The sequence below is a fragment of the Anolis carolinensis genome, chromosome X, assembly GCF_035594765.1.
Source record: "Anolis carolinensis isolate JA03-04 chromosome X, rAnoCar3.1.pri, whole genome shotgun sequence".
NCBI lineage: Eukaryota > Metazoa > Chordata > Lepidosauria > Squamata > Dactyloidae > Anolis > Anolis carolinensis.
The window spans coordinates 7,316,878-7,329,244 of record NC_085847.1 but is presented as its reverse complement, the minus strand read 5'-3'; the positions used below and the strand labels follow the sequence as shown (position 1 = coordinate 7,329,244).

At 42.0% G+C, this 12,367-nt stretch overlaps 2 protein-coding genes across 3 annotated transcripts; one reads left to right on the top strand and one right to left on the bottom strand.

The window, feature by feature from the left end:
- The first annotated feature begins 849 nt into the window (after positions 1-849).
- iqcd (IQ motif containing D) lies at positions 850-6,104 on the top strand. Its single transcript, XM_016996601.2, has 6 exons — positions 850-1,097; positions 1,300-1,402; positions 3,196-3,945; positions 4,296-4,529; positions 4,975-5,046; positions 5,721-6,104. The coding sequence occupies exons 2-6, from the start codon at positions 1,313-1,315 to the stop codon at positions 5,997-5,999; spliced, it is 1,425 nt and encodes a 474-aa protein (XP_016852090.1). The 5' UTR covers positions 850-1,097; positions 1,300-1,312; the 3' UTR covers positions 6,000-6,104.
- A 91-nt stretch (positions 6,105-6,195) lies between these two features.
- On the bottom strand, positions 6,196-10,520 carry rita1 (RBPJ interacting and tubulin associated 1). Of its 2 annotated transcripts, none has more exons than XM_008118675.3 (3): positions 10,370-10,520; positions 8,488-8,824; positions 6,196-7,293 (listed from the first exon to the last, which is right to left on the bottom strand). In XM_008118675.3, exons 1-3 carry the CDS (start codon positions 10,455-10,457, stop codon positions 6,777-6,779), a joined length of 942 nt encoding a protein of 313 aa, XP_008116882.2. In that variant the 5' UTR covers positions 10,458-10,520; the 3' UTR covers positions 6,196-6,776. The 2 variants fall into 2 exon arrangements, with proteins under 2 accessions (XP_008116882.2, XP_062814835.1); XM_062958765.1 differs by lacking the exon at positions 10,370-10,520 and adding an exon at positions 10,077-10,327.
- Between the last annotated feature and the right edge of the window lie 1,847 nt (positions 10,521-12,367).

Here is a 12,367-nt window from a genome sequence, read left to right as displayed (position 1 = left end):
AGGTCGGTGGTTCGAATCCATGGATTGGGGTGAGCTCCTGCTGTTAGTGCCAGCTTCTGCCTACCTAGCAGATTGATAACATGCAAATGTGAGTAGATCAATAGGTACCGCTCCAGCGGGAAGAAAGGGCGCTCCATGCAGTCATGCCAACCACATGACCTTGGAGGTGTCTACGGACAACGCCGACTCTTCGGCTTAGAAATGGAGATGAGCACCAACCCCCAGAGTCGGACACGACTGGACTTAATGTCAGGGGAAAACCTTTACCTTTACCTATATCATACCTATATTATATTACAACATTATTGCAATTTAATGTATTTATTTACAGTATTTTTACTCGGCTCTATCTCAACCCCAACGCAAAGCGGCTTCCAAATTGGCAATAATTCAATGCCACATTAATATAAAATAAACAAAATGCATCTACATTGTGCATTAAATCATGAACATCGTAAGACACTATATATAAATACATAAATGAGATGTTGAAAGATTACACATAGACTAAAAAATCATAATCCAGAAGCTGTTCCGATCACATCGTCATTAACTATTTATTTATTTCTGCCCACCCAGTCTAGTCAATAGGGAACCAGCAGTCGTTGGGGAACCTGAAGTATGCAGTTGAAGCAAGTGGTCTGCAAGTAAGGGGCTGTGGAAGCTCATTTTGCTGTATCAGCCCTCCTATTGGGCGAAGGGGAAGATTGGAGGCTTGGGATTGGTTGCTTCCTCTCCTTCGAGTCCCACCCATTTTTCAGAGCAGTCATCCGTCATGACTTGGCTCAGGGTTGCTAAGCAACGGGGCTTGTTTTGAAAGAGAGAGAAAAAAAGGTGAAGAGGGAAGAGTCTGCTCTTTTGGTCCTTTGAGAAGGAATAGAACCCAGAGCCCATCCAGACAGGCCCTATACCCCAGGATCTGATCCCAGGTTTTCCGTTTATCTCAGTATGGAAAACCTGGGATCAGATCCTGGGATATAGGGCCTGTCTCGAAGGGCCTCCAGTTTGTCTCCCAATGTGATTGGACTGCAGCACCCATCATCTCAAGATCCAGTGAGGTCCAGGGCTTGGACTACATCCCCCAGAACCCCCTTGTGGTATGCTCATAGCGGTATCTCCTGAGGTCTGATGGGAGTTGTAGTCCAGCAGCATCCCTAAAGACTACCTAGACTCCCAGGACAAAAGAGGAGGAATCTCAGAGCGAGAGCGCTGCCTTGAAAAGCATTGTGTTTTTTTTTCCACCCCCGAGGCGAACGTTTGAAAGCAGATCAACCAACAATTGTCTCTATGTTTCAACAGTGATTAGGCAAAAATGGAGAAGGGCACTTCCTGTGGGACAAGTGAATGTGTTCAAGGGCCGCCGAGTTCTTTGACGAGGGAGGTTAAGAAGACACGTTTCCCGGTAAGTATGGCTTATGTTGCATCATTCCTTCTGGATTTCAGATTTGGCAGAAAACAGGCGAGAAGGCTCCCTGTCACCAAGTATTTCCAAATTAGCAAGCTGAATGGCCATCTGTCGGGAGGGCTTTGATGGTGCCTTCCTGCCTGGCAGAAGGGGTTTGGTCTAGGTGGCTTTCCAAATCTAGCATCCAGTGAATCTAGGCATGTTTAGTATAAGTTGTTTAATATGTAATTGATATGCTTCAATGACTACCTACAGTTTTATCTTACTGGCAGAGATTGTATGACATATGGCAGGAGATAGGAATTTCAACAACAGTATGCAACAAAATTTGCAAAAACCTGGCATGTTGTGAGTTGTAGTTCACCCGCAAACTGTGATTTTTAATGCCTTTTAAATTTATTTGTGTGTTTTGTATTTGATATTATTGTATGTTGGTTTTATATCTGTAAGCCGCCCCGAGTCCCTCTGGGGAGATGGTGGCGGGGTACAAAAAAAAAATTATTATTATTATTATTATTATTATTATTATTATTATTATTATTATTATGTTTCAATTTATTTGTAATTCTATTTTGATTGCGGACTTGGCGTAGTATAGTGGTTTGAGGTTGGACAACCAGGGTTCATTTTCCCTATCAGCCATGAAACTGGCTAAATGTGGGCGACAACAGCCTGAAAGGAAGACAATGCTAAATCTCCTTCTGAACCAGTCTTGCCAAGAAAACCCCATGAAAGAGTTGACCCTGAAGGCAACAACAACAGCTTGATTTCCTCTTTTCTTAAAGAAAGAAGAAATCACTTTCAACACAATCTGGATGTACCGTATTTCCCCGAAAATAGCAAGGTTGTGTTGTCGAAGAGAAGAGGGAGGTTTGCTCCAAAAGATGCCACAGGGCTAACCGGCATTTTCAGGGAGTGTCTTGATTTTTTCATGTCCAACAATCTCCATTTGTTCATTTATTCATGTACAAAAATCTCTCAACCAAAGGCTCGGGTAGCTGCAAAAGCTTAATTATAATGTACATTAGCATTTGCTTCAAGTACTAATGTCAAAAACATTCTTTATTTATATTTAATTAATTATATACTCTGATTATGATTTTATCATTCAGTACGCTGTTTGCTGTTTTTTTGGTATTGTATTTAATATGTTGGAAGCTGCTTTGGGTCCCTTCGTGGGAGAAAAACAAGATATAAATAAGGATTTGTTATATTATTATTATATTATTATGTCCGTCGTGTGTTGCAACGGATGTAATGGCTGACGATCTTAACTAAGACTTATTTTGGGGGCAGGGCTTACATGACCAGCCTTGGAAAAAAATAATGCTAGGGCTTGTTTACTGGTTCAGTCTTCTTTTTGGGGGGAAATAGGGTAAAAGGGGGAAGTTTCTGCCTCTGAAGGGACAGCTGGCAAGATTTCTTTTCAAATGCCTTTCTTTCTCCGACCACAAATGCAGCCACCTTCTTGTTGGTTGTTATGATACTAAATAGAATCTCGACCAAATTGTGTTGCCAGACTGGTCTTTATAATATGTGCAATGACCATGGAACAGCTCTAGACTATGATTTTTGGATGGCGTAATTTTAATTGTATGTATGTTTTTTAATTGTCAATCTGTATTCATTTTTAATTTGCAAATATTTTAAGTTTATGTTTTATATGAGTTCTTTTTAGGCATTGAATAATGGCCATATGTAAGCCGCCTTGAGTCCCCTATGGGGTAGAGAAAGGCGGGGTATAAATAGGGTAAATAAATAAATAAATTTCTCTGTCAATTTCCCCACAGGAGCACATCTATCGGCCCAAAAGCTCTCCCTCCAAATCTGAAACCTCTTCCCCAGTGGAAGTTACGGGCCCAGAGCCGACCTCCCACTTGCCCTATGTTCCTGTCATTTCGTACCGGGCCAAAAGGCTGAACCAGAGGCTGCCCATGAAAGCCCAGGGGCCTGGTCGAACAAGACTGGTCACGGTGGAGACCAAGAAGATCATGTCGGTCTTGGACGAGGCCATCCTGCGGGCCGAGCTCGTCACCACCTTCCCATACCTGATGCAGCACTTGGAAGCAGCGAGTATGGTGCTGGGCCCCGAACTGACAGGGGCGTTGAAAGAACACCTGAGGCTTTCCAACATCCTGACTGCCACACGCTCCCGCCTCGATGGAACGGGCCCCCTGCACAAGGACACACACAAAAGGAAGACTGGTGCCGCCAAAGACCCAACAGGCCACCTGCCTTTGGTCACCTACGGTCTGCAGGGCTCCGTCCGCAATATTTTGCGCCTCTTCGACACCAACTCCGAGACTGGCCAGATCATACGAAGCTTTGCCCGCCGGAAGCGCCTCAGCGCCAATCTCTTCCTCAAGAGCTTGGTCGAGTTCCGCATGTTCTTTCTCGAGAGGCTGCTGACTACTCCCTTGGAGGACAAAGAATGGAAGGAGCTGAAGGAGGAACTGAGCGAGCAGGACAAAAAAAACAAGGAGCTGATCGCCTGGTTGGAGGAAGAAGTAACTGCCGCAGTCCTGGATCGGGATGAGGAGGTACATGGAGGAGATGGGAATGTGGTTGGGGATGCAGCGGTCCTCCAGACCTGGAACAGGCCTGGCCAACCTGTGGCAGTCCAGGTGTTTTGGACTACAACTTCCTCACTTCCTAACAGTTGGGATTTCTGGGGTTTGGAGTGCCACAGCTTGGCAAGGCCTGACCTCAAGGTTACAAGCATAACAAAGCCCTGGCAACTCAGTGATTGGTTGATTGATGCGCTTATTGTCCTAGCCAAAGGCCAGGACCATATGCTCTTCTTTGCTCCCTAAAATCTGGAGCAGTGTTGCATCCAGAGCCTGCCACTCTTGCTTTTACATGCCTTGATCTCCATTGACCCGCTCTGTAGCTCTCCAGGAAGGATGTGATCATCAAGGAGCTCAAGAGCCAGCTGCACAACCTGGCCAACTGTGCCGACAGCCAGATCCAACGCACCCGGGCTGAAGCTGAGGAGCAGCAGAAGGAGGCGCAGCAGGGGGCGCATGCCAAGTGCCTCAAGTTGCAACAGGAGCTGAACCAGCTACGGGCCCAGTTCAACGCCCTCATCGCAGAGAACCAAGATGCTGAGAAGGCGATCCGGAAGGTATGGGAAAGGCATTCAGACAGGGCCAAAGCAGAGGCAGACAACAGGGGGAGGTTGTGAGGCTGCATTTGCTTCCAGGAGACCTTCTGGGCTGTTTGCCCTACACCCTGGCTTCACTGTGCACCCCAGTTCTCTCTAAGGCTGGATCTACCCTGTCCTGTAACCCAGGATCTGATCCCAGATTATCTAGCAGTGCAGACTCAGGCCCCTTTCACAAGCTGTAGAAAATCCACATTGAACTGGACTCAGATAATCCCATTCAAAGCAGATATTGTGGACTATCCACCTTGATATTCTGGGATCAGATCCTGGGGTACCGAGCAGTGTAGATCCAGCCTAAGGAGTGTGAAAGTACTTTTGTACCTGGGGAAACTTGAGGCATCCTGCTCAGGCCTAACCCAAAAATGACATCTGCCGACATTTTCCCTGCCTTTATCTCCTTTAGAAGAAATTCAAAGTGGAGATGGAAATTGAGAACTGGGTCCAGAAGTATGATGTCGAGATGGTGGAAAAACAGGTATGTGTGGCTTTTATCCAAAGGCATTCAGTGTGAGCCTAGAAAACTACAACTCCCAGGATCCCCATGGCAGTTCAAGTAGGTTCTAATGCATTTTAGGAATTTTATATTTTTATAATGTGATTGGTGAGATTTTTATGTACTGTTGGTTATATTTACATCATTGTATTTATACTTGTGTAAGATTTATTATTATTATTATTATTATTATTATTATTATTATTATTATTTTATTGTATGACACAGCAAACAAGATAGACATGCTGGATTTCATATCACAAAATCACAAGTCAAACACTTCCCAAGCGTCTAGGACTGTGTGATGTATTTTCGGATGATGCGTGCAGATCCCAGTAGGGTGGCCTTTTGCAGTTGGCAGATCGTAATTTTGTTGTTATTATTATTATTATTATTATTATTATTATTATTATTATTATTATTGTCCAACTGCATTCATTCTATAGTGCAGATGCACCACCAGCCATCCTGGCCCTGAAGTGATTGTTGAAAAACATCTGGAGGACCCAAAGTACCCTAGAGATGCTGGGCTCTTGAATGCCCATTGTTGGGACCTTTGGGGGCACTACAGATCCCATCCTCACCCCCTAAATAGTCTTTCCAACCCCCAGTTGAATGCTTTTCCCCAATCCCCTGCCCTTTGCTCCTCCCTGCAGAAAGAGATTGAAGAAATCGACGTGGTTTACTCGGTGGTGAAGGAACACCTGGCTGACCTGCGGGAGAAGCTCCGCCTCCTGGACCAAGAGCACGCCCAGATCAAGGAGGAGCGGAAGATGAAGCTGGAGCAGAAGGAGAAGTCGGACCAGGAGATGGCTGTCCTGGTCCGGGCCGCCACCATCATCCAGGCCTTCTGGAAGGGCTACCAGGTGAGATCCATACTGCGCACTCGGCGGAAGAAGAAGAAGGGCAAAGGGAAGAAGCCCACCAAGAAGTGAGCCTCGGCCCCGTCCCACCTTTTGTACCCCAGATGGTTATGGAGAGAAAAAGATGGTACCCTTTGTCAAGGTGCGTCTTCCTTAATAAAAGCAGTCTTCCGAGAACCTTTCCTCACTTTTTTTCATCATTGATCCCCTTTTCTCCATCTGAGTAGGTCAAAGGCACATCTGGATTCATTAAAAAAAACCCCACAAAGCCTGTTCTTTCCGATTTTATTTTGGCGATCTAGACACATTGGGCTCATCCTCAGATATTTTCAGTATAATCAGATTGGTTTATTATTATTACTATTACTATTTTATTTCTCACCCACCTCTACTCGAGATAACATTGGAAAAACTCTAAAGGCATCAGATGCCGCCTGATCTTGAAGCAAAGCCCGCTCAGCCATGGTTAGGACTTGGATGGGATGCCATCAATGAATCCTAAGTGTTGTAGGCCCTCTTTCACAGGAAGGAAGTGGCAAAGCCGCCTCTTGAAAATTCCTTGCTGGAGATAAGGTCACAATAAGTCTATAAGTGAGTTGAAGGCACACATGTACATCTAAAACCTCTTCCTGGGGCGGGAAGACAGTTGCAAATATTATTCAATGATGGGATGGGACCAAGGTAGCTAAAATGGCATCAAACTGCTATAATTGCACAGTATGAACACACCTCCGTCTACCCCACATCATGTGCACCAAGGAAAGAAGGCAAAGTCTACAAATGGGAATGACACCTAGCACAACTACTCCATAGAGACCCCAACATTGGGTGGTCATTTCCTTAGCCATCTTACTTCCAAGGAGGTTTGGGTTTACAGGAGTCGCTCGACCGTGTTGCCTTGGTAGATACGGAGAAACCCTGCGAACATGGTCTCGCAAAAGACCCCGTGGAGGGAACCAGAAGGGCTCGATCCTGCCGCGTACTTGTCCTTGGGTTATTCGCCAAAGGCGGAGCCCGATCCGAAGCACTACACAGCCGGGTAAGGGAACACGAGCGTCTTCTCCTCAGGTCAGCCTGGTTGGTCCTGTCCGAACCGCTCTCTTGGGGTCTCCGGAAAGCATCTTCCCTTCTGCGCAGGGCTCCGGCGCCTTCTTTCCCCTTTTCCTGGTGGACGGCTCTCAGCGGCGTCGCCTTTGGGCGAGGGGACAGGGCAAGCCGGTCTCTCAAGGCGGAAGGCGGCGTCAAAAGTAGCGGGCAAAGCTTGGCCACGTCGCTGCCGGACATCCAAGAGGCGGCCCATTCCTGCTCCCCGGGTTTGGGTCCAAAGAGAGTCTCGTCGCAATAGGATGGAGTGTGACTTTTCAGCCTTTGGCAAGAAAGGAAGGGAGATGAACTGAAATCTTACCACCTGGTTCATTGTATCAAAGCTCTGAAGTTGGGACAATTCTTTAATTTACTAATAAAAGGTCACAATTTTGCTAGGGTTGGAGACCCATGTATGAACTTTAGGCAGAGCAGCATGGAAAGGAAAGCACTCATGAAGTTATCTGGTAAGTGGAGAAAATAATTACATTATTATTATTATCATCATTTTTTTATTTCTTACCTACCTCTCATCATGGCTTGAGGGGAGTTACCACATAGCTAAAAACAAATAATAATAATAATAATAATAATAATAATAATAATAATAATAATAATAGCAATTATTAAGGAATTATTTTCTCCACTTACCAGATATTATTATTATTTTATTGTATGACACGGCAAACAAGATAGACATACTTGATTTCATATCACAAAATCACAAGTCAAACACTTCCCAAGTGTTTAGGACTGTGTGATGTATTTTCGGATGATGCGCGCAGATCCCAGTAGGGTGGCCTTTTGCAGTTGGCAGATCATAATTTTATCAATGTCTATTGTTTCCAAATGCCAGCTGAGATCTTTTGGCACGGCACTCAGTGTGCCCATCACCACTGGGACCACCTGTACTGGTTTCTGCCAGAGTCTTTGACTTAGTCATTATTATTATTATTATTATTATTATTATTATATTTCTTACCCACCTCTCCTCGTGGCTCGAGGCAAGTTACCACATAGCTTAAAACACATAACAGTACAGTAGTAATAATAATAATTTATTTATAACCCGCCCTCTCTTCCTGATTTGATAAACATTATCAAATATATTACAGCATATTTCCACAAATACATACATTAAAATGCACAGAACAAAGATCTGCGGGAGAGATAAAGCGGGGTATAAATAAATATAATAATAATAATATAGCAAACACAAGACGCGAGTTTAAAAAGTCATGATTAAAACTGACTACGGCCCTTTCTACATTGCCGTATAAAATCCAGAGTATCAATTTGAACTGGAATATACGGCAGTATAGACTCATATCATCCAGTCCAAAGCAGATAATGTGGATTATCTGCTTTGATAATCGGAATGATATGGCAGTGTAGAAGGGGCCTAGGAGTTGTTTGTAAGTCAGATGTTTGTGACTCGGGGACTGTCTGTGTAATGTGTGTTCCACTGGACCCATACCTGTATTTATTTCTCTTTCTTGGGGTGCCAGCGGACGGAGGGCCCTTGGCGGGGCTGGCACCCACCTCGGGGCTCCACAGTAAGGGTCTCGGGGAAGGGGCTGTGCTCTCCGCCCAGGGAGGGTCAAACTCCACGGCCGGGACCTGACGCCCCGCGGAGCTGCCAAAGAGGGTCTCGTCCACGAAGGAGGCCTTGGCCTTGACCCGGGGGCCTCTCGCCTGGCGCTGGAACTGGAGGGCGGCAATGCCCAGCTCGGCCGAGGCCTTCATGGATCCCGCAAAGCCAAGTCCCAGCAGGAACAGCCATCCACGCTTGGCCAGGGCTTCAGACGCCTCTCCTGGGCAGACAAAGAAGAAACGAGAGCAACAGATTACCTTCTCAACCAAACTACAACTTCCATGATACCGTAGCACTGAGCCATGAAGCTTACAGTCGTGCCAAACTGCATCGATGAATTTTTCCCAAAACCCGGTGCTTTGTACTGGAGTTCAGTCCTGGATGATGCGCGTTATGTACAGTAGAGTCTCACTTATCCAAGCCTCGCTTATCCAATGAGATACAAATGATAATAATAACGATACTACTACTACTACTAATAATAATAATAATAATAATAGAAGCCCCTCAAGAGCAATAGGATACTAATAATAATAATAATAGCTCCTTGAGAGCAATGAGATACAAATGATAATAATAAATATAATAATAATAATAATAATAATAATAGAAGCTCCTCAAGAGCAATAGGATACTAATAATAATAATAGCTCCTTGAGAGCAATGAGATACAAATGAAAATAATAAAAATAATAATAATAATAATAATAAGAAGAAGAAGAATAGAAGCCCCTAAAGAGCAATAGGATACTAATAATAATAATAGCTCCTTGAGAGCAATGAGATACAAATGATAATAATAAAAATAATAATAATAATAATAATAAGAAGAAGAATAGAAGCCCCTAAAGAGCAATAGGATACTAATAATAATAATAGCTCCTTGAGAGCAATGAGATACAAATGATAATAATAATAATAATAATAGAAGCCCCTGAAGAGCAATTGGATACTAATAATAATACAGTAGAGGCTCACTTATCCAAGCCTCGCTTATCCAAGCTTCTGGATTATCCAAGCCATTTTTGTAGTCAATGTTTTCAATATATCATGATATTTTGATGCTAAATTCGTAAATACTGAGCCCCGCCCCTGCCCCTAGCCCCGCCCTTTAGTCCTAAAAGGCCTCTCAGGAGAGGTATAGAGGCTCAGCCCTGTCTCAGGCTCTTGGGAAGAGGCCCCGCCCCCTTCCCTAGCTCCACCCTCTGTGTCCCAACAAGCGCCTCAGGAGAGGTATAGATGCTCAGCCCTGTCTCGGGCTCTTGGGAAGAAGCCACGCCCACTCCTCTAGCTCCGCCCCCTGTGTGTCCTAACAGGCGCCTCGGATGCTCAGCCCTGTCTCCGGCACTTGGGAAGAGGCCCCGCCCCTCTCCTGGCCCCGCCCCCGTGTCCTAATAGGTGCCACCACCGCCCCCCTGGATCACTGCAGCGCCCACCAGGGGGCGGTAGCGCCCTCTTTGGGAATCACTGACCTACATTGTGGAATGGCTGCCGGGAGTTGTAGTTTCCCAAGGTCTGGAGCCTTTCCGGCCGAACTACAACTCCCAGGATCCACTACCTTGGAGCCAAAGCAGTTCAAGAGAGGTCAGAGCAGAAGATGCAGCCTGTTCATTGTTTGCATCTTGCTTCCCTGGGAAACGATTGCAAAGCAGCCAATGCAACCAAGCCCTGGCTTTTGCACCCGGCCTGAGGCACGCTCTGCCCTTTCCTTTTGCACTCCCACCCCATGAGCCCGGCCCCTGGCCCCCTTCGCCCCCGATCTTACGCTTTGCTCGCCTCCTTGGCCCCTCTTTTGGCCACAGCAGCTCCGCACCAAAGAGGGCCGGGCACAACCCTTCACTTCCGGTTCCCATTCGCCGCTCTTGGTTAAAGCCAGGCAGGAACTTGCTGGCTTCTATGCTTTGCTTCCTGATGCCTTGGTTTCATGAACACACACACAACATATTATATTGCAGGCTGTGTGTCTATGCAACATCAATGATTGTCTTCTTTAGGCTTGGGTGTCATACCCCAGATCTCTCATGAAAATATCTCAGGGTACATCTAAACTGAAGAAATAATATAACATAATATAATATAATATCTATATATATAAAAGAGTGATGGCATCACGGCGACCCACAAAACAACAAAACTACAGGCCCCCCCAACGTCGAAATTTGACGACACAACCCATCATCCACGCCTCTAGGTTGATACAACAAAAAGAAAAGAAAAATAAAGTCCTAATTAGAGAGAGAGAGGAATAATTGCTTTTATCCAATTGCTGCCAGTTAGAAGGCTAAGCTCCTCCAACTTGGTCTCCTAGCAACCCAATAAAAATAATAAAAAACACTAAAAATAATTAAAAACACTAAAAAATTAATGCAATAAAATACCATAATAACAAAAAATAACTAAAAATTATACAAGAAAATAATAAAATATAATAAATAAAAAGATAACTTACAATAAAATTAATTAAAGAATACAAATAACGTCAAATAAAAATTACACAACAATTTTTAACCAATACCACCACCACTTTGCCACAGCAACGCGTGGCCAGGCACAGCTAGTAATATAATAATATATAATATGAGAATATAAAATAATATAATATGCATATAATATTAATAATATTATTTTGTAATACAAGATAATACTAATAATGCAATATAATAAAATCAAGTATATATTACATGTAATATTATTAATAATATTACAATAGATAGATATAGTACGATATGGTAATTCATTGCCAGTATTGCGCTATGCTAATAATATTATATTGTATGTAAATTTAATTTGTAAGCCGCTCTGAGTCCCCTTCGGGGTGAGAAGGGCGGGATATAAATGTATTAAATAAATAAATAAATATAACATTATTATATAATAATATAGTATAATAGAATAAGAACCCAATGCTATGGGATCAAAAAATATAATAGAACAATAGCTTATTATATTATATGACTATATAATATGTTAGAATCATATAATAATGTATTATATAACAAATAAAAATATTATATTATTATATAATATAATAATATAGCACTATATTAATGACCCAATGCTATGGGATCAAATAATATACTGTAATTCAATATAACAATATATTCATATATGACATTATAATATAATAATATTGCATATAATGTAATATGATAATACTATAAATTATATACATAATATAATAATATAATTATAAATTATATAAAATAATATAATATTATTATATATTATATAATAAATAATATAATATCTGATATAATAATATACTATACTAATATTATATAATATAATAATATAGCACTATATTAATGACCCAATGCTCTGGGATCAAATAATATACTGTAATTCAATATAACAATATATTATTATATGACATTATAACATAATAATATTACATATAAGCAATATAATATTATTATACATTATATAAATAATATAATATTATTATATATTATATAATAAATAAGATAATATCTGATATAATAATATACTATAGTAATATTATATAATATAATAATGTAGCACTATATTAATGACCCAATGCTATGGGATCAAATAATATACTGTAATTCAATATAACAATATATTATTATATGACATTATAACATAATAACATTACATATAAGTAATATAATATTATAAGTTATATAAATAATATATTATTATACATTATATAAAACAATATAATATTTATTATATATTAAATAATATAATATCTGATATAATAATATACTATACTAATGACTCAATGCTATGGGATGCTGGG

Excerpts from the sequence above, each read along its gene's own strand:
- rita1 (XM_008118675.3), bottom strand. The coding sequence starts at position 10,457 with ATGGGAACCGGAAGTGAAGGGTTGTGCCCGGCCCTCTTTGGTGCGGAG. Across the intron at positions 8,825-10,369 it reads GCCAAGGAGGCGAGCAAAGC|GAGAGGCGTCTGAAGCCCTG; the intron begins GTAAGATCGGGG and ends TTGTCTGCCCAG. Across the intron at positions 7,294-8,487 it reads AGAAAGAGAAATAAATACAG|GCTGAAAAGTCACACTCCAT; the intron begins GTATGGGTCCAG and ends TTCTTGCCAAAG.
- iqcd (XM_016996601.2), top strand. The coding sequence starts at position 1,313 with ATGGAGAAGGGCACTTCCTGTGGGACAAGTGAATGTGTTCAAGGGCCG. Across the intron at positions 1,403-3,195 it reads TTAAGAAGACACGTTTCCCG|GAGCACATCTATCGGCCCAA; the intron begins GTAAGTATGGCT and ends ATTTCCCCACAG. Across the intron at positions 3,946-4,295 it reads TCCTGGATCGGGATGAGGAG|CTCTCCAGGAAGGATGTGAT; the intron begins GTACATGGAGGA and ends CCCGCTCTGTAG.